Genomic DNA, 22,382 nt, shown 5'->3' with positions numbered 1-22,382 from the left:
CTGGACGGCCCGCCACTTTTTTTTACACCTTAGTGCCGCTTAGCGGAGAGTGTGGCTGTGTAGAGGGGGTCTCCCCGAACGCGTGCGTACCTCAGAAGTTCCGGCACTAAGCACCGTCTCCTGTCCAGTGTCCAATTTGTATAGGCTATGCACTGAAAAGGGCCCTTTTCTGACCCTTGACCTCACTGGACGGCCCGCCACTTTTTTTTACACCTTAGTGCCGCTTAGCGGAGAGTGTGGCTGTGTAGAGGGGGTCTCCCCGAACGCGTGCGTACCTCAGAAGTTCCGGCACTAAGCACCGTCTCCTGTCCAGTGTCCAATTTGTATAGGCTATGCACTGAAAAGGGCCCTTTTCTGACCCTTGACCTCACTGGACGGCCCGCCACTTTTTTTTACACCTTAGTGCCGCTTAGCGGAGAGTGTGGCTGTGTAGAGGGGGTCTCCCCGAACGCGTGCGTACCTCAGAAGTTCCGGCACTAAGCACCGTCTCCTGTCCAGTGTCCAATTTGTATAGGCTATGCACTGAAAAGGGCCCTTTTCTGACCCTTGACCTCACTGGACGGCCCGCCACTTTTTTTTACACCTTAGTGCCGCTTAGCGGAGAGTGTGGCTGTGTAGAGGGGGTCTCCCCGAACGCGTGCGTACCTCAGAAGTTCCGGCACTAAGCACCGTCTCCTGTCCAGTGTCCAATTTGTATAGGCTATGCACTCCTTTGAACAGCATCTATCAATTTAGATAAATAATTAATGTTTTAAATCCGTTTTTGTTACACAGAAACATAATATGTGATATATAGCTTCGTTTAAATGCTTAATTTATAGTTTTAATGTGCAAATGAACCGTTTTTCAATGGTTTTCAATGGTTTCTTTTTACTCTAGAGGGTACTCTTATTCTGAAGAGATCGTCCACCGGAAGTCTTATATTTGCTCCGTTATATTTGCTGACTGAACACTGCTGGAGGGGAGCGCATCACCACACAGACAGACAGACAGACAGACAGACAGACAGATAGCAGTAGGAAGGTACACAGATTTCTCACATCATCCACAAACATCACGAATGAAACGGGTGGGTGCAGCAGCTACATTAATGTATATCCAATGTATTATATACCAGCCATTAATTAGGTAGATGTCTGTGCTTCCTCCAGTTGATCGACCTAATGGCTGGTTTGTGTTCGACCCGTGATTTGATGTGATGTGGTTTGGTTTGGTTTCTGGTGGTTTATGCGGACGGGTTGTGTTGTTATGTCTCCTTGCAGGGGTTATAATATGGCGGACGACACCGAGGATGTGGAGCTGGATTTCGAAGAGGAGCGGGTGCGAAGAAGCGCCGTTATACGGTAGGCTTTACAGCTCCATCAGCTGTATACCCCCGTCCATTATAGCAGCACGACGGTGTAGCTTGCCGAGAAGAACTGATCTTCAAGCTGGTTATGGTTAATAGCTTGAAGATCCATTCTTTTACGCAAGCTACACCGTCGTGGGCTACTATTAATTAAAGCAGTATAATTAGGCTTAAGTGGACACTCTGTCTGAAGTTATGTTAGAATGGATGCAGGATAGGTGGGCACTTACTCTATAGGGACATAGATTGGCTATTTTGTCCACAAAATACATTTAAAAAAGAAATTGTGTCATTTCTTGTATTTATATTGTTCTGAATCCTGAAATAAACAAAACTGTGGAAAAAGAATAATACAAAAAATGTTGTTAATGTAAAGTATACATGACGTGAACATGCACATATAAGGCCTACATCATTAACACACTTAATTGTATCCTTCAACTTCTTGTTTCTGCCCCAAAATGACTGGATATATCTGTCTGTCTGTCTGTCTGTCTGTCTGTCTGTCTGTCTGTCTGTCTGTCTGTCTGTCTGTCTGTCTGTCTGTCTGTCTGTCTGTCTGTCTGTCTGTCTGACTGACTGACTGACTGTGTCACTGTGTATGTGTGCGTGTGATCCCAGGCACCCGGTTGCGTCCTTCCTGCACCTGTTCTTCAGGGTGTCAGCCATCCTAGTGTACCTGCTGTGTGACTGGATCAGCAAAAACTTTGCATCCTGCTTCGTCCTCATCATCACCCTGCTCTCCTTCGACTTCTGGTCCGTCAAGGTGAGAGGTGATGAGCACAGGACAGACGTTTTGTTCTGCGCTTGCTCGCTACTGTATATTGCTATGTACACTGAAGTGCATTTACACACAATCATGTTTTGTATGTCGTTAATATGTTTTTGAAGCTTACAAATCCTGGTGGGTTTTGGTACTCTGCATGGATACAAGCATGAATTCTGACATCCAAATACTGGGTGTTCAGAAAAGGCCACCAGCACTGGTTTGACATCATTTTCACCCATTTGTCTCTCTTCCCTCATTTGCGTTCTATTGTTTATATCTTCTTTCTTTTTCTTCCAGAATGTAACTGGCAGACTGTTGGTGGGGTTGCGGTGGTGGAATCAGATCGATGAGGATGGAAGGAGCCTATGGGTGTTTGAGGCCAAAAAAGTAAGGCTCTGTTTGAATTCTCATTTATTTGTATTTATTTATATTTTGTGTCCTGAGTGCCAGATACTCATGACATAATGAGCTAATCTGGAAAATGATAACAATTTTTGCTGTGTGTGTGTGTGCGTGTGCGTACGTGTGCTACAGAACTCTCAGGGCTGTAGCAGTGGAACAGAGGCTGAGGCCAGAATCTTCTGGCTGGGTCTGATCATCTGTCCTCTCATCTGGATGTTCTTTTTCTTCACTACTCTGTTCTCTCTCAAAATCAAATGGCTGGTGAGAAACACACTTACACACATACACAGTATACTGCATGTTATTTGTTTGTTTGTTTCTTTTTTCTTCTTCATTTGTTCATTTTTCGATGCTATTTCCCCTTACTAGTCCATACTCATATTTCAATTCAATCAGTTTATTGTCATCATATGAAGCAGAGCTACATACAACAAAATTAGCAATAGAACAAAGTACTAAAGACACAGAAGACGCAAACTATGTACACCCACCGTCCATCCGGGCTATGACTTCGACTGGGATCCATAAATCTGTAAATGCTGATAAACAGCGTAGATTTAGGAAAAGTGAGAATCCACTTCCTCATTCCCTGCATAGGTCAATGCCCATGTGCAAGTTCAGATTGATTGGTTAACCCACTATGGAGGAGAAATGGATAAGGACCGATGGAGTGGCAGAGTTCTGTTCATTTAATACTAGGCTAGTCCCTGTCGCTGCTGACCCCTGGTTGGTCTTGGGGAAGGCGTAGGCAACCACGTGTCATCTCTGATACATGTGATACATCGCCAGCTGCTTCTTTTCACCTGACAGTGAGGAGTGTCACTGGGAGGATGTAACACATGCGGAGGAACCATAGACTATAAAAAAGAATGGACAGCGTTACGCCCATAGACTCTACAGACCGTAAATGAAGCCTATTTTTCAGCAATTTCAAATCTGCCATCTTTCTATATTGCGTCATATCGCGTCATATCCTATGCAACCGGAAATGACTGCCATTAGTTGGGTAGCTTGTCAATTTAGAGCGGGGGCGGGGAATGAATGCTATTGGTTGTGTAGCTTGTCAATCAAATCATCCCGCCCCTCCTAGAGCATACCCTACTTTATCATCGATTTTAAAATAAATGGGACCATAATTTACCAAAACGCATATCATGGTGATTGAAAGAAGACTTCAAACTAGTGACTGTCACTTCCTATATAGACTCAATTTCAAAGGCGGATGCTGGGCCCTTGGGAGGAACACGTTATTCCGTTCTGCTCCCTGCTGAACAGTTGCCCCAGCCAACCTGTAGGAGTCACTGGTGCAGTGACAGACACATATCACCCACCCCAGCCAGCTGAGCTTACCTCCCTAGAACATGGCCAGTTGGTTCTAGCTAGCATCTCTCTCTGTCTCTCCTACAGGTTTTGGTTGTAACCAGCATCTCTCTTCAAGCAGCCAATCTGTATGGTTACCTGCGCTGCAAGGCAGGAGGGCAGGAGGGCCACCCGCCTCCTGACACCCGCTCGTTCATGGGTCACCACTTCCTGCAGCGTGTAAGTGACCCACCATGGCAACATTCAGTATTTATATGGTGAGGTTTGTACCTAATGCATATGTTGTCGTACAACGCAGCATTTATCGTGTGTGCCTTATTGTTATGATCTCCTCTTTCAGCCGGATATCATCTTTGGAATACTGTGAAGATTGACCTGCCGTAGGCTACTTATACAAACACTCCTGTGTGTGTGTGTGTGTGTGTGTGTGTGTGTGTGTGTGTGTGTGTGTGTGTGTGTGCGTGTGCGTGTGCGTGTGTGTGCGCGTGTGCGTGTGTGCGTGCGTGCGTGCGTCCGAGCTTGGGTGTGTGGGTGTGTCAGGGTGTGTGGGTGTGGGTATGAGAGTCAGAGAGAGACAGCCTTTTCTCCAAAGTTTCCATAAACTGTATAAACTTGAATTGCTCGTGCCTGATGACTTTATTATTTCTTGCTGCTCTGTTCACAAGTTGCCCAGATATGAATGTGGAAGTTACCACTGTCTTATTATCTGATGTCAATAGAAAAGACGAGTGGATTTTATCATTTCCTTTGTTGGCAAAAATTCATATGGAATTATGCTGTCGATGGACAAATAAAAACCTAACAAAAATAAAGTAATCTGCAAAACACATGTTTCTTTGTTTGTTTGGAGTTTTTTTACAGTGGAAAAAATCTTGTTTATTTTCCCTGTTTGTTGGAATAGTGGCTTTTTTATACAATGACTACGAATGTATGCTGTGTCTGAAATGTACTTGACAAAGTAGTGTTATATGCCCAAATATAATAGCAGGCGCAGCCCAATACAAGGGAGGCTTATAACTAATTTGGTGGTTACCATGGGAACACTCCACGAGAGTGGTTGTAAAACATGACTTGAATGATCTGATGGCACCAGATGGCTGAGCTAAAACTTCCCAACGACAATCAAAGCTCCATATTAATCAAAAACTGCTGTATCCCTATGAATGAGACCAAAAATTAAGCTCACTACCAGTGGTGGAAGAAGTACTCCGATATTTTACTTAAATAAAAGTAGAAGTAAAAGTAGCAGATCTACAAGCTCACAACGCGTGCGATGCGACGCGTTGTGAGCTTGTAGATCGGCTATTTTCAAATATATTTTATCTGCAAAGTAACTAGTAACTAAAGTTTTCAAATAATTGTAGTGGAGTAAAAGTACAACATTTGCCTCTGAGATATAGTAGAAGTAAAAAATATTGAATATTGGAAATACTCCATAAAGTGAAAATACCTCAAAATTGTACTTAAGTACAGTACTTGAGTAAATGTACTTAGTTACTTTACACCACTGCTCACTACACTAGTTTGGAAAATGTGGTGACTGATGAGAGAGAGACAGACAGTGAAAGTGAGAGATAGAGATTCTTCCTGTTGGTGAAAGATTGACTATCGCAAATGTTTAAATTCTCAGCAAACATCATCATGTTCCAAGACTGCATGCACAGCAACTCTGTTGTACCACTGCAGGTTTCATCGACAGTGTACGTACATTGTATTTTATACACTAAACAAAAACTGTGCTAAATAGCACCAAAAGTCGTTCTTTGGCTCGTAAAGGAACCTCGTTTGGTGCTATATACAGAGCAGTGGTTCTCTCAAAGTGGGGTCCGGGGACCCCCATGGATCCTTAAAGGGTTCCAAGGGGTCCCCAGCCAAATCAGTTAATAGCATCAAAATCAGTTTAACCACTTTAACCTTATATTTGTAAATAGCAGATCTACAAGCTCACTACGTGTGGCAATGCAACACGTTGGGAGCTTGTAGATCTGCTATTCTCAAAAAATCTTGAAAGAAATGTGAAAAACAATGACTATTTCTGAAACATTTTAGCATCTTGAAACTTTTTCAGATGGGGATCCACGGCCAAATATTAAGTGTTGACAAGTTGACATGAAAACGTTTGAGAACCACTGATATAGACTACAGTATATCTTGAACGTTCCATATAGCACCAAATGGTGCTATACAGAACCATTAAGGAGCCTAAACTAAGCTGAAGAACCAGTAAAGAACCTCTAAATGAACCATACAGGGGCTTAAAAGCAGTGGTGGAAAATTAAAGTACTCAACCCCAGTACTTTCCTGGTCAAATATCACTTATAGTGAAAGTTGCTCAGGCAAATTTGTACTTGAGTTATAGTGTACTGGAGTACTTTTAAAAATTTTAGTATCCAAAAAAGCACAGGCACAAGAATTCAAAAGTACAAATTACAAAGGACATTTTAATATCATGCTGTATAAAATTTTGACTTTTCAAAAAAATATTTATAATAATTTCTTCATTTTTGTATATGTCCCAACATTAGAGTAAACTGATTTGTATTCTGACATCATGTTGGTGTGAGAAAATTCCTCAAATCATAGGCTACTGTAGGCTATATTTCATCCATAAGCTAACTTTCCTCCATAAGTTTGAGTTCAGGGTTTCTCAGTCTTAACACACCATTATTCTTAAAGATCCCATGAACTTGACATTGTTGTTTGAGATGTTACATTGTTACAACAAACCATATAATATAGTTCATATTGACTGCTCTCATCAAACTTATATGTGGATAAAAGACACCCATATTACACACACCCCACTGTCAAACATTTAAATAAGTAAGCAATCATTTTTGAGCTGTGATGGAATTTGACTTCTATTTCAAGTTTCTTTACCAGAATTGGGTGCACAGTAGTTATCAGTGTTATTTAAGTACTGCATTTTTTACTGAAGTAAAAGTATCAATACTGCAATGTAGAAATGCTCTGTTACAAGTAAAAGTCCGGAATTCAAAATTTACCTGAGTGAAAGTACAAAAGTATTGGCATCAAAATGTACTTAAAGTACCAAAAGTAGAAAGTACTCATTATGCTGAATGTCCCATTTCACAAGTTTTCAAATGTATATAATCTGCATTGTGAGCTTGTATATCGGCTATTTTCAAATGGCTGAAATATATATATAGGGGCTGAAGTGGTTAATATGTTTTGTGGTAATAATCTAAATCTAAATTAGTAACTAAAGCTGTCAAATAATTATAGTGGAGTAAAAGTACAATATTTGCCTTTGAGATGTAGTGGAGTAGTACTGAAAATTGGAAATACTCCAGTAAAGTAAAGATACCTCAAAATTGTACTTGAGTACATGTACTTAGTGACTTTCCACCACTGTTGTTTCCACATTTAGAGAGGGTACACGGTACAACAGTGTGCAACATTAGTCAAAACGTAGACCTAGATATGCTGCATGCTATATTTTTACACAAATAGCCTAAATTAATTGAGATCAGCTCATGCCTTCTTTTGCTGTGTTGTGCCTGCACATAAACCGATTGTATTCAAACAATCAAAGAAATAAGGTCATGGCTATAATATACAGACACAGCTATATTGTTATTTGAAAAGGATTAATCCGTTTTAGCATTAGAATCTTCCTTTTGATGATATCATGTGACTGTTTCTAACAATGTATTGGTTAAAAGATCTTTAATTGTTTGATGAAGATGTGCAGTATAGGGGATAGAAATGACACTAGCTCCTACTGTAGGCTATCTCAGACTAGCTCAACATTTGTAATAGTCCTATGGTAACTGTTTTCATACAAGTAGTGTGTTAAAGTGTGTATAATGGAATGGAACCAAACGCACTGCATGCATGGGTCCATTTGGTTCCATTTGTGCACTCTCAGAGTTAACACTCAGGATTGTGTGGTGTTTGAGAAGAACTGTTCACACTTCACAGATTTAGGAACTGTTACAAATGATCAAGATTTTGGAGGGAACCTAGCCCAAGGCATTGGCACCAGCTCAATGGATAGCCCATCAGATTGGTCTGTTCCCCCCCCCTGGTACAATAAAGCCCTATTTTAGCTACTTTGTTGTATGATGGTGTCACACGGCAAAACATTTTGGTCTACAAACTCACAGTCTTGTGAGTCACATTTCTTGCGTCCCAAGAAATGTCTTATGACATTATTTTTTTTATTTTTTTAAAATAGCCCCTATATAGGATGACATGCCCGATGTCGGGATGCCAGGGGTTAATGTGGATTTCAACACATGCGCACAATACAAACCCTGTGCTCAACGGGACTCTGTGATTGGCCACACGGCAGCCTGCTACTGGGATGACGTCACTGCGGGCGAGGATGGTCACCAGAGGCAGCGCTGTGGCTGGAGCGCAGAGGCTGGGTGACTGGCAGAGCAGAGGGACTTTAACACAGTGATTCAAGCCGAGGGGACGGACGCAAGAAGCGCGCAATCTTCATCAAGGGGATATGATCCTACATCTGAGGTTAATGTCTGCAGACTCACCAGACTGGAAGCTGCTGGTCCTGAGGCTGAGGTAAGAAGGGCTCCACTCATCATTCAGGAGGACGGCGTTTGTCCCCCCCCCAAAAAAAAAAAAACTGTATAGCAATTTTCCAGCAAAGCTCCTGTTCTTCTGTCATCATGTCCATGTGTCTCAAGACAGAATACATAGCGGCTTGATCAATGATGGCTTACTTTTCTTTTTTTGTCTTTATTTAATAGCGTTTACATGTTTTCCGTATATATTCAGAATTCTTTTGCATTTCATTTTAGGCGAGGGCAGAGCCATGTTGCATGCATAAGGACAAAACCTTATATAATTGTCAGTGATATTCATAGAAGGCTCTTCGGCCTATTTGGAACAAACTGGATTCTGAAATGGCTTGTGGGACAATCCTTGTGATGTCAAATAGCCTAGTTCTTTTAAAATAGGCCATTTTCAACTCATCAAAATAAGAATAATCTGCCTCAGGAGGACTGAAAGTAGCCTACTTAAAGATAAAAAAAAGAATAACGTAATAAAACTAAACTCAATTTAGTTTTGTTTTAATGATTGTTTTTTTTTACATTCAGCTGTTGATCTTGGAGCGCATTTAGTTGCTGCACCAAAAAGCCGTTCCTTGTCTGTATTTCTCTGGTTAACTATACTGGTCTTATAGTTAAATCACACTTTAAAATTCTTTTTTTAATCATTTACATGACCAAACTGACGAGAATTTTGATTAGACTAATACAAACAAAACTGAGACTGAATATTGTCATATGTGTAGCTACACCCCAATTAATTTGATATTTTAAAGGTTTGTAATATTGTATTCCAACAACAATACCTCTAATATTTTTAGAGATATATTAATTATGATTCCTAGGTTTTATGAGACATTTAAATATGAATTGAATTGAATTATTTTAACAACTATTTGCATACATCGGGGGAAAACAACTAGATTAAAAAATATATACTCATGTAACTAATAAAAAAAACTCAACCCTTGTCTTATAGGCCATATTTAGTCAAACGGATTAGACCTGTCTTATTGAATATGATCTATCTATCTATCTATCTATCTATCTATCTATCTATCTATCTATCTATCTATCTATCTATCTATCTATCTATCTATCTATCTATCTATCTATCTATCTATCTATCTATCTATCTATCTTGTGTTTGTGTGTGTGAATATATACTATATATATATATATATATATATATATATATATATATATATATATATATATATATATATATATATATATATATATATATATAATTACAGGCTATACCTTCTGAGACTACAACTCAAAGTGGGCCCAGTTTGTTGTTGGCACAAGTTAGATAGGTTACACTTCATGTGTTGTTGTTGGTACGGCTGACTATATCTTAATTATTTCGGTTAGAATTAAGGCTCTAGCGTCTAGCCTAATCGCCTGAGGGTACGTTTGATAGGCTACTGTAGGTCTGGCTAGCAGCCTATACTTGCTGTCAGTTGCTGATATCCTGGTGAAGATGTAGCTACAATGGATCTTAACCACTTAATATAGTTTACTCTATAGTGAAACGGAGTTTTTCCCGTCTACGCACCAAATCTCTTCACCAAAAATAGTTCCCCCCAGATTAGCGAGGGATGCTGCTGTTCAAGTGGTTAATAGGCTGCATTTGACAATTAAGCTTAGCCTTTAGGGCACTGTTTCCTAAACTTTTTAGCTCGAGACCCAAGAGAGAAATTTGATGTCTTCCCAGGACCCAAGCTAGTGAAAATAGCTGATCTACAAGCTCACGCATTGTGAGCTTGCAGATCAGCTATTTCAATTAGGCTACTTATAAAAAAAGAAATCTAATTCATGGAATTTCTTTGATTTGTATACATGTATTAGTGAAATTCTATTGAAAAATCATAGAATTTAGTTTTTAATTCATGAAAAATGTAAAAAAAATGCATGATTTATTTTATTCTTATTGAATTAATAATATTAAAAACAAAATGTAGGAAACAAAACTTTACTTGTGACCCATAAAAATGTGTCCACGACCCACAAATGGGTCCCGACCAAGTGTTTGGGAAACAGTGCTTTGGGGTATAGGCCTAAATGTGTGAAGACTAATTTGAATCTTACTTTCACGATTGGTCACATTAGCATAAATATGATATTAGACCTCCTACAGGCTAGTAGTCTTCGTGGACTAGCCTATTTCACGATCTGTGCGTTTGTTTGTGCCTGGACCTCTTCTTATGTTATAAAAGGCTGTTAAATTAATTGTAAACATCGAGGTATAGCCTAGGCTAATCAATGTTGTGTCTTTCTAGGCGTGTGCACGTCGCCCGCACACAACCGTATGGCGATCCATCATGGCACACTGTCTGTAGGCCTATACAGCAGATCACTAAAGGACGTCTGTTTCTGTCTTTGGTTATCTAGCTGTATGAGTGTTAAATACCTGTCATAAAGCTAGATAACCGAAAGTAGAAATGACTTCCATATAATACTGTCTGTCTTCATCATCATCTGACTATGGAATGGAGCCTATAGGCTTATAACGGCTGACTTTGATCCAAAAGGTAAGGAACAGGCCTACATTTGTTTGTGATACTGTCTTATTTTATTTTATCTGTTTATTTATTGGCACATAAATGTCAAATCTTGCAAAAGTAAGTAAACTAAACTAGAATGACAGGCTATTGTGTGACTTAAAATAATCAATGGAGGCTAAATTGGATGCATCATGAGAGGACACATTATGCATGGGGTAGCCAGACAAAAAAAATTAATTAAATTAAAATAATTTTGAAAATAGCCGATCTACAAGCTCACAATGCCTCGCAAAGCGAGGGGTTGTGAGCTTGTAGATCTGCTATTTTCACAATATTTTCCTGTGGAACCGAACAACCCCAGGGTGGGGGGTCCCCAGTTCAAATATGATTAGTTTGGGGGGTCACGGCCTGAAAAGGTTGAGAACCACTGGCCTAGGCTACACTGTATATGCCCATAACATATGGATTTATCACTTTCAATTCAATTTCAATTCGGGATATTCTTAGAAGGAGAATCATTCTTCATCCAATATATGGGTCCTATTAATTCAAAGAAGCACACAGTTCGTAATTAGCCTTTTTTTCCTTCTTGCTGGCGCTTATCCATTGAGGCTGCACATGCCGGGAGCTGTCCATTCAGACCCGCTAAAACATGGTGCTGAATTTTAAGCAGGTCACCCACTGGGAGAAAGGGTGCACAGTGAAACCCTCTCAGTGTTAATGGAACTCTGAGCGTGTACAAAATGTAACCAAATGTGCCCTTATGGATCCATTTGGTTACATTTTGTACAGGCACACACAGTTACAAATGGATAAATGAACACTGTGGATTTTGCTGTACTATACAGCCATGCCAGCTTACTCACAGACCCTGCACAAACAGTACAGCTATTGTTTTTGTCTTTTGTGGGTGTTCGTTTGTTTTGTCTTTTGAAATGATTTATTCTTCTTCTTTTTTTCCCTTTAGAAAATATAGTAAATTACGTGTAAGTGCATATTTAATTGTATAGTGAGCACTGAGAAGTGTTTTTAACTGAAGAGAGAGAGAGCAGTTGCTAATGCTTTGTTTGGGGACTAGGTCAGTCCACTACATTTAGGCTGTTTATACAAGTTGAGTGGCGTACTGTAGTCCACCTATTGTCACTGGGGGTTCAGAGGAACTCTTTACTGGCTGCATTTACAGCTGCAGCGGGTCCCAGAGCCTCTGGGAAGACATTACTGTTTCAATAAAGAAGGGCAAGGCCATCCAGGAGACAGGATCTGAACTTTTCAACTTGGTACTTCAGTGCTGTACATAAGCCCAGGCTGGAGAATTAGCACTCTGATTGTAAAGAGCACTAAAATGAGTTTTCATTCACACGGTTAACTACCAACTATAGAGCTTACTGTCACACCAAGCTAATTGCTTCAATTCAGAGTGGGATATTGGATATGTAGAATGCCTGTTGTCCAAAGGCCTTTTTCCCAGGCTGGGTTTTCACTGGTTGGCTAGTAGGCTAGTGTGTGTGAACGCTCATGCCCCATTGTTAAACAGGGCTACAATGAATGCTTGGGTTTATTTATTATAGGATGATAATCTGAAGCATTCTTGTTTCTTCCATGTCTCATTGACGATGTGAACAGAACAATTATTTTGTTTCCTTGTGCCTTGCTATATACCTATGTGCTCACAGACACATACACCCACACACCCACCCACCCATCCATCCACCCACCCACACACACACGCACGCACGCACACATACATACATACACCACACATAACCCAATCACACCACAAGGGAACTGATCAGTTGAAAGACGAAAGTTGCTCCTGTTATACTATATATACGAGATGAAGTCTGATCACTTGATGACTTATTTAACATGTACTGTATGCTTGAGTATATGAGTGTGTCCTGCACGCACGTGTGCGTATTCACACGCACGCACGCACGCACGCACGCACGCACGCACGCACGCACGCACGCACGCACGCACGCACGCACGCACGCACGCACGCACGCACGCACGCACGCACGCACATGTGCAAAGAAAAGAAGAATCATGATTTAAAAATACCTAGCAGTAGCAAAGCACATCTCCTTCCAACTGTAATGGTGGGGTAAACATTAATGTACATTCAGTGTTTTTATGTCTGTTGTTTCTCCTTCCTGTTTGCCTTACAGGCTTAAGAGAGATCGAAGATCCCCTACAAAAAAAACCCAATCAGAACAACCAAGGGAGGAAAATGGGGACGGGTTGAAAAAACTAAAAAGGTCCAGAATTACCCACCCACCCCCCCTCGCCTCCTAGCTTTATTACCCCGGAGCCCGCTATGCCATCTGCAGTGCCAACGGGGGATGCGATGCCCATGCCAGGAGGAGGACAAAGATCCGGCCGGATCCCTCAAGTATGGGCATGCTGAGAGGAGCCATCTTGGGAGTTGTTGCCGCGGCACCTAAGATGGCTGGGCTGGCACATGAGGTGAGTTACATCATGGCTTTCTGCTGGGTACCAGTGGTGGGGGAGGTGTGAGGAGTGGGCAGGAGGTAGGGGGACAGGAGGGCAAAGGGGAGGGTGGTGGTGGTGGTAGTGGTGGGGTTTTATTTGGGGGGGGGGGGGGGTTGAAGTAAGAGAGTTACCCATTTCCTCCCCAGTCACACATGGCTGTTCCCTTCTCCTCTATTCTATCTGCTGCTTCTGCTAATTAGCAGTTAAGGGGTGAGATGGGGGATGGCGGGCGAGGAGGGGGCTGGGGTAGCAAACAAAATTAATGAGCTGGCACCGATTGAAGGAAACCTGCCATCTTCTCTTGTCATGGCGCTTCTTTACGCCCCGATGTGCACCACAGTACAAAGACATGGAGATGGCCATATTCTCTGTGTAGTCTCTATATATAAATGCCCTGACGTAATCTCTTAATTGTATAATGTATTAAATGGCTCGTTCTGAAATTTCGGGGAGCGGCGGTGAATAGTACAAAATGGCAACGACCTCGATGTGCTAAATGGTGAAATTCGGCGAGGGATGATAGGGCTATTCTAACTTCACATATGACACATAATGATATAATTGCTGTTACTGGAGGTACAGTAAATTTACCTTTTCTTATATCACTTACAATGTGATCAGTTTTGTGAAGAATGATTGAATTAATCATTTTGTTAAATCCATGCCAAGCAGAACTATGGTGTTAAACTGATTTGAATATTTATGAGCTCTTTTTGCTGGACTTTAATATGTTAAAATATAATGTAGTGCATGGTAGTGTGTGTGTGTGTGTGTGTGTGTGTGTGTGTGTGTGTGTGTGTGTGTGTGTGTGTGTGTGTGTGTGTGTGTGTGTGTGTGTGTGTGTGTGTGTGTGTGTGTGTGTGTGTGTGTGTGTGTGTGTGTGTGTGTGTGTGTGTGTGTGTGACTGACTGTGTGTCTGTGTGTCTGTGTGTAAAGACTTGTCCTAATTAATTTATGTGCAATATTCAATTATTCGAGCTGCTTATTTAACACAGATGGCTATAGCACATCTAGCCAAACCAGTAGCCATTCAATACTTCAATCCCTTTGAACTCCGCTCGTACAACAAGAGTGGCACGTATTTTACAAATATTTATGAAATGTGGTATGGCCAAACAAACACGATGATTAAGCTTCTTAATTGGGATACACATTTCAAACAAATGAAGCTAAGCTGACACGCATATGGGAAACCCATAACCTCAGGTCCTTCCCTATGCATTTTCATACACACATACTGAATACAGTATACTGTATGTATGTATGTACTCTATGTAGCCTATATGTAAGCAATAATACATAATAGGCCATACCCATGGTATATTATTAATACACCATGGCCGTGGGGTGTTGGCACAACGTAGAGCCAGAGTGACATAAATGCCCGCAGCCTGCCGGCCTCAAGTGTATTATGGCTTCTGTAACATGATTGCCAGTCAGTGATTAGCAACAAAACTCACTCACAAATTGAACCAAAGCATCTCGGGCGTAGCATAGGTTACGGCGATTATACAATGGATAACTTGACTGCGTGGTTACAATCGGGAGTTCCACTTGACTGTCTTTAATACCGTATATACTATATGTGTGTATGTATATAGATATATATAAATATATATATACATACATATATATATATATATATATATATATATATATATATATATATATATATTCATAAGCTTGCTTGAATGGCGTAGAAGATGGCGCTCTGTGCCCCTGGCAGCTTTAGCAGCAACCTGAACCAGAGAGCGGTGGAGAGACACGTGTACATGTGTGTTCGTAGCCAACATGTGCAGCTGCAGTCCTCGTGTGTTAATGAACAGTGCCCTGCGTTTTCACATTATCATTCAGCCCCACTCTCTCTCTCTCTCGCTCTCGCACCCCCACCCCCACCCCCACCCCCCCCCTCAATAGCCGTTGAGTCTCCACCCCCCACCCTCCAAAAAAAGCCTGCTTTCCCACCATTGTGGAGAGACTGGTGCTGTGTGCATGGCGGGCCTGGGACGGGGGGCAGGGTGGGAAAGGCCCCTCCAGACTAGACATGAGCAGATGCCTGAGACATTAGACTGTCGCACAGATCACCAGGGTCCTGTGAGCTGCCGAGTTTTAATGTGTATGCGTGTTTGATATGTGTGTGTGTGTGTGTGTGTGTGTGTATGTGTGTGTGTGTGTGTGTAATAGGAGGGGGAGGGGGGGGTAGTCCCGGTCCTAGAGTGCCACCTGACTGTTCATTAGTCTATTCAGCCTCCTCTGCATGTCTGAAAAGCGTGGAGATACTGTTGGCCTTTTTTCCCTGCGAAACGAGAGGGATTTCTTTTCTTTCTTTTTTTTTTTTACTGCCATTAGAGATGCATTCAGTCACACATGCGGTGCATGTGAAAGCTCACTCGCAGGCATGCACCGTTTCAAACAGCAGAGTATGTCTGATATGGCATAGCATCGTGCATGCTGCATTACGAACGCATCGTGACACACATGATTCAATTTGGTTTGATTTAAGATATTTCATCTGTTTTTTTTTTCCCCCTCTCAGGGTTAAATGAACACTCCGGATGTTGCTGTGTGTGTGTGTGTGTGTGTGTGTGTGTGTGTGTGTGTGTGTGTGTGTGTGTGTGTGTGTGTGTGTGTGTGTGTGTGTGTGTGTGTGTGTGTGTGTGTGTGTGTGTGTGTGTGGTTAACATTTTTAGTACAAGCACTCCTTTGCCTGTTTTAGTTTGTTTTTTTTACCAGCCACATGCATTGATGGCATTATTTGGCAAATGGACACACCTTGGACAGACACAGAACAATCTTACGAGACAGTCAGTATAGTACACGATATGGTTGTGAATGACTCAGCTAAGGCGAGGGGCGTGCTTAACCAGCTGAATGATGTAACCAGGGGATAATGATTATTAATGAGCCTCATACTGTACTTCCTCCGCTACGTGATATGTAAGCCCACACGTCAAAAGACGATCCCCTCTTCTTATTCATATAAAGGACTCAGAGCTGTCTTTATAATTGCATTTGTGCTCCTCATCTGTGATATACAGCACATTGCTTCGGGCAGGTTTGATAGAGGAGAGAACGCATGATGAAGGCGGGAAATTAATCTTGGCGATTGCTAAGTCCACGACCTGTTCCACTGGGGGTGGTATTTCTCTGTTAGAGGCAAACAAAGGGAGGGAAAGGGGGAAATGAATGAGATCATCGCTTGTGAATAAATAAGTCCAATCTGAGGGTAACGATATGTTGAATATCAAGAAGGGGTTAAGGACAGAAGGAGAGGAGAGATGTGGCCACGTATATAAGCGAGAGGCAACAAGAGACGCGCAGCTCTGCATAGACGGACGAGAGATGTGCCACATGGCACGTGGGCAGCCATGATTGAGTTTTGAGCCCGTCGCCTTTACCTATATGCATTCGTGTGCATGCGGAGCTACGCGGTCTTAGCTTGTGATGTTCCTTGCTAAATCAAAGCACAGACTCAAGGAGCTGAGCGTGGTCTGTGTGTGTGTGTGTGTGTGTGTGTGTGTGTGTGTGTGTGTGTGTGTGTGCGTGCGCGTGCGCGTGCGTGTGCGTGTGCGTGTGTGTGCGTGTGTGTGTGGTTTGAGAACAGTATGAGGAAGGACGGTCTGAAATTGTATGTGACAGCTGCCAACAGCCGACAGAGGCAGTGTGGGCAAAGAAAGGATTTATCAAGCACCTTCACACACTTCCTGTACCCTCCTCGATAAGGAATATCTTTTATAATATTTAGATGTGAGAGTGTGCGGATGAACATACACAAAAATATTGCTTTGTCTAATTCTTACAGCTGTGTCAGTGCATATAGAAAAAGTAAAAAATAATAGAAAAGGGCAAATTAATTTGACCAAACAAGAAACGTACTGTAGGTCCCAGGCACTCAAAAATGGTAACAGGAAAGAAAATATATATATTTATTGTAGAGTGGCTACATGATTTAAAAAGCTAAAAAGCCTTCTTAGAAGGCCAGCTGTGTGGTCGAAACATGTTGGCTTTTTTTTAATCATGTAGCCACTCTACAATAAAGGCTTTTTAAATATATCTTTTCCTTCCTGTTACGATTTTTGTGAGTGCCTGGATCTTCATTCTCATAGTTCCAAGAGCGCCAGACATCATTATATTTTGTCTCATGTAACTTCTTTCTCACTTGAGCGCCTGGTTGCCTTTCCGTCTTGGAATTAATATGAATTTAGCGTCGTCAAAGCAAGCACAACGTAATGTACTCTGAAACAGAAAACAGAGTTTTCAATCCACGCAGTTCAATCTGACGTGAGATCAGTTTGACAGAGAGAGGTCAGGGGTTTTAATACAGTACTTTGCCGGGAAGATTTGGCGTCTTTAATGTCCCCAATAGAGTCCCTAAATCTCTAGATAACCTACTTGTAGGAACTTTAAGAGATTAAGTTCTCTTTAAGAAGACACTGAAACATAGATCAGGGATTCTCAAACAGTTTCATGTCAAAACATATATATACTGAGAATAAGAATCAGAATTCATTTGTTTGCTTTACATGTGTAAATCAGTGGGTGAAATTAGTTTTCGTTGATTTCCAGGAAAAGAAAGAAATAGGGGTGGGGAGTCAAGGAGAAAAATAAATATATATCTTAATATATACACATAGCATAATAAGCAGCAGGTAGCCTATGTACTGTATGTACATGAGGTTAGACATAAGGTGCAAAAAGACTGATACAGAGACCAGGGATTCATAAACATTTTCATGTCAAGGACCCACAAATTGATTATGCATTTGGCCACGGACCCCATTTGAAAAGATTTCATGCCAGGAACCTCCATAACAGAAGGTTTGTCAAGATTTTCAAAAATAGCAGATCTGCAAGCTCACAACACCTCGCATTACGACAGTTTGTGAGCTTGTAGATCGTCTATATTCTGTTAGCCAAAAAATGTAATAGGTCATAAAATGTGTCAACTTTTCCTCATTTTACTTGGGGACCCCCTGGCACACCCGTGGGGGTCCTTGGACCCAACCAGTGACGTGGTTTAGGCGGATTCATATTTATTGTTTACTCTATATCGGTGTGGAATAACATCATGGAAGATTAACAGTGTATGTAAATCCAAGTGTGTGAATGTAACGGCTTGAAGCGACACCAGCCTGTGTTCAGTAGCCATTCTGTGTGAGTGAAGTGTAACCATAGCAGCTATATAAAACAACACAAGTTAATACAATATAGCTCCTGGGTCACCTCTCTGGATTCTACTCACCCATGTGTGGACGCTATTAATGTTTTAACGGCTCCACTGTGACGTATAAAAGCCCGGGCTAGCGGGCCGTCTTGGACGGGGTCCAATGTGGGTCAAGCGAGCCTCATCAGGGATCTTTAATGCAACGCTGGCCGAGACTAATCTAGCACAAAGCCTGGGCGTTAAGTATCTTAGAGGACGGACGCAGGGAAGTTTCTTCATCGAGGGGCTTTTCAGATTATGTCTGTCGGGTATGGCGTCCCCGGGTGGGGGTCCTGTGCGTTTCAAAGAAAGTAGGGGAGAATTAGGTGAGTCTGAGCCTTTTAATACAGTAGTCCTCTGTAATCACACCAGGAGGAGATAAAGTTGTGGGGAGGGGGGTGGGGGGAGGGCTGAGAAGAATCCTTACTGTGTCCTCTTTTCTCTGTATGGCTTTTTAATCTGCTGGTACAGTACAGATACGTAAAGACCTGTACGGTTTAGGAAAAATGTGCGTGTGCCGTCTGAGCCCAAAAGAGTGACCAAAAATTAAAAAGGTTTTGATTTAGTCTGTGTCCTTTTTATTGTTATTCCGATATCCTTGCATCAAGCATGCACAGTAAAATCCTCAGTGTTCATTCATCGTGTACGAAGTGTACATCGTGTACGAAGGGAACCAAATGGACCCTTACGGGTCCATTTGGTTCAATTTTTACTCGCTCAGAGTTACGTTAACACGGGGGGGGGGGGGTTCTGTGTGTGTACTGTATATGCATACCATCTACTAGGACTCAGTCTTCTTAGTCAGTCATTTATCAGTCAAGTTCAAGTTCATGGCTGCAGCCTCCTCGTCTGGCTGATCTGTAGACGGAGACTCTACCCTGGCATTGGGAAGGGGGGGGGGGGGGGGTGTTTAGCCTTTGACCTCTGTTAAGGTTGCCAGGGGAAGGAGGCCGGCTGGCTCAGTAATGTTCGAGTGAAAAGGACGAACTGTCAGAGCTGTCCGACAGACATCAACCCCCCACCATACATACACACACACGCATGCACGCGTCATGCGCGCACACGCACACACACACACACACACACACACACACACACACACACACACACACACACACACACACACACACACACACACACACACACACACACACACACACACACACACACACACACACACACACACACACACACACACACACACACTCAAACACGATGGTATGGGCCAGCTTGGGAATGTTGGCTCTCAGAGGGTGCTTTATGTTCATTAGACACCTCTGTACTATCATTCCAGTCTCTGTGCACCCACAGAGTCCAGTCAGCCTCTAGAGATGCACAATACTAGTTTTATATGCCCACTTACATACGCTATACCCATTTACCTGCTGTATATACTACTTACCCATTTACATGTATGTACGTATGCATGCATGCATGTACAACCCATTTACATGCACTAAATACCTGCTTACATGCTCTATACCTGCTTGCATGCTCTATATACCCATTTACATGGACTATATACAGTACCTGCTTACATGCATGTATATATATATATATATATACCATTTTACATAAACTATACCTGCGTGCTTGCACTATATACCTGATTACATGCACTATACAGTATATCAGCTAAAGCGGATATACTGTATAGTATAGATGCTTCTCATGCTGAAGTGCTGCATCACTGTCAAATCCGTTTGGATCCTGTCTAGACTACTTCCAGCCCAAGTACAACCGTATCCTCCCCCTACATGAGATCTCATCCTCCATGGCTATTATATGTTTTCACACACACAGTATAAATATATCTTATATCATCTATGCTAAGCCATACTCCATAACTCTCTGCACATGCGTATTATGCATGTGAGTATTATGTTGAAGGACAAGCAGAGATGCTAACATGGATCCGTGTTTGCCCGCTTCCATGCAAGTGATGCACTGTGTGCATGTAGTGGGGTTTGCATCTTTCCTCGTGTCAGCGGGGCATGCAAATTCTTAGATTGTTTCGTGCGCATGTTTCCGTGTCCCTCGGTTAATGTGTGCAAGTGTGGTCTCATTTGAGGTTGCATTCATCCGAGGGGAGGGGTCTCGGAGGATAAAAGAGGGTGTTATTTGCATACGCTGCATGCTGTCTGCAGAGAGGGAGCAGTCAAAAAAAGATATCAGAGATGGACAAAGGGAGAGGGGACAAATCCTTCATTGTGGGGCTGGTGGGAGAAAAAGGGCTGTCTGAATTGGGGAGTGGGTGAAAATTTACAGAGAAAGAGTTTGGGCTGGTTCCCTGTGGGGATAAAAGCCTCCATGCATACAGGCTGAAAATAAGAGAGAAGAACAACATGCAGGGCTGAGGGGCCAATCTCTATACAGAATGTGAAAGGAAGTTTGTATTTCTGCAACACTGTCTACAATACGTATATCTAAAGCCAGAATGCACAATAGCAATCTTTGGAGTTTGTCAACAAGCTCAATAGACTCAACATAGCGATATCATAGCAATAGCATCGTATTCACAAGTTTGTGAGGCGTTAAGCCAAATGCATTAATGCATTGTGATGCGGAATAATTGAACAATATAATGTTTTCAGAAGATATGAATGATGTAAATAATGTGAATCCTGTGTCTATCTTTCTTTCTGCTCTCCATCCAGCAGTGTCTGTATAGCACAGTGGTTCTCAAATGAGGTCCTTGAAGGGGTTCCCCAGCTAAATGAGGAACAGTTTAAACCCCAAACCCTATTTATACTTTCACTTTTAATGTCACAATGTATTGCAGTGCAACATGCTGTGACCTTGTAGAGAGGCTTTTGCTATTTATTTTTTCCATTTTTGGCTATAATAACATGGACGCCAGGTTGAAATAATGTAATTTCGCTGTTGTTTCACCGGCTAAAAGTCAGCCCAATGAGAGAATGTATAAGAAAGACTATTCAGATCATAGGTTTCACTCTCTCCCCTGTTATCTCTCCACCGACAGACAGTTGTAGAAGTAACTCAATCTAATCTAAAAGCAAAAATCTTCTCTTATGGGGTCCCTGGCAGTGGTGGAAAGTAACTAAGTACTGTACTTAAGTACAATTTTGAGGTATTTGTAATTTCTTGAGTATTTCCAATTTCCAAAATGTTTTCTTCTACTCCACTACATCTCAGAGGCAAATATTGTACAGTACTTTTACTCCACTACAATTATTTGAAAACTTACTATTGAATTCTGGCCTTTTACTTGTAACAGAGTATTTCTATATTGCAGTATTGGTACTTTTACTTAAGTAAAACATTTCAGTACTTTTTCCACTGGTCCCTGACACAAGAAGATCTTTTCAAAAGGAGGTCTGTGACTATGGCCTATACAATACATTTTGGGGGGGTCCTTAACAGGGAAATGTTTGAGAATCACTGGCAAGCAGAACAGTGTGGAATATTTCGGACAGAAACAGCAGCCTGTTTTAATTATCACACTAATGGTCCTCTCCCATCCATATAGGTTTAGGAGGGACACGATCTGGAGACCCTGCTGTATCTATGCTTATTGGGACCCATGGACCCATCCAACACAATGCAACCATCAGACACCTGAGGCTCCGCACAGACAATATCCAAGAGTGTTTGACATAAGTGTGCTGCAGGAGATTTGTATTTTATATCATCTCACTGAAGGAAGTGACAGCTATGGCAAATGTAACATGTCTAAAATGTGTAAAGATATGTGACTAATAGGCCTATTTTTGAATAGCCGGCACTGTTTTTAAATCATATTGTACACTACAGTAGCTAGATATTACTCATGAGCCCT

General features: G+C 41.8%; 2 protein-coding genes across 2 annotated transcripts in view; one reads left to right on the top strand and one right to left on the bottom strand.

Annotated features, from left to right (window-relative positions):
- Window positions 1-974: 974 nt before the first annotated feature.
- On the top strand, window positions 975-4,286 carry LOC308092450 (Golgi apparatus membrane protein TVP23 homolog A-like). Its single transcript, XM_080438348.1, has 7 exons — window positions 975-1,069; window positions 1,263-1,343; window positions 1,970-2,114; window positions 2,415-2,504; window positions 2,652-2,780; window positions 3,927-4,058; window positions 4,180-4,286. Exons 2-7 carry the CDS (start codon window positions 1,273-1,275, stop codon window positions 4,204-4,206), a joined length of 594 nt encoding a protein of 197 aa, XP_080294474.1. The 5' UTR covers window positions 975-1,069; window positions 1,263-1,272; the 3' UTR covers window positions 4,207-4,286.
- Window positions 1,516-22,382, bottom strand: part of rhcgb (Rh family, C glycoprotein b) — a 49,605-nt gene continuing 28,738 nt past the window's right edge. Inside the window, exon 12 of the mRNA XM_080438344.1 lies at window positions 1,516-1,527. The gene's annotated coding sequence lies outside the window, so the exon portion shown is untranslated. The remainder of the gene's footprint in view (window positions 1,528-22,382) is intronic.

This window comes from Gymnoscopelus braueri (genome assembly GCF_963280865.1).
Source record: "Gymnoscopelus braueri genome assembly, chromosome: 9".
NCBI lineage: Eukaryota > Metazoa > Chordata > Actinopteri > Myctophiformes > Myctophidae > Gymnoscopelus > Gymnoscopelus braueri.
This window is presented reverse-complemented; position numbering and strand designations above follow the sequence as displayed.

Excerpts from the sequence above, each read along its gene's own strand:
- LOC308092450 (XM_080438348.1), top strand. The coding sequence starts at position 1,273 with ATGGCGGACGACACCGAGGATGTGGAGCTGGATTTCGAAGAGGAGCGG. Across the intron at positions 2,115-2,414 it reads TCGACTTCTGGTCCGTCAAG|AATGTAACTGGCAGACTGTT; the intron begins GTGAGAGGTGAT and ends TTTTTCTTCCAG. Across the intron at positions 2,781-3,926 it reads CTCTCAAAATCAAATGGCTG|GTTTTGGTTGTAACCAGCAT; the intron begins GTGAGAAACACA and ends TCTCTCCTACAG.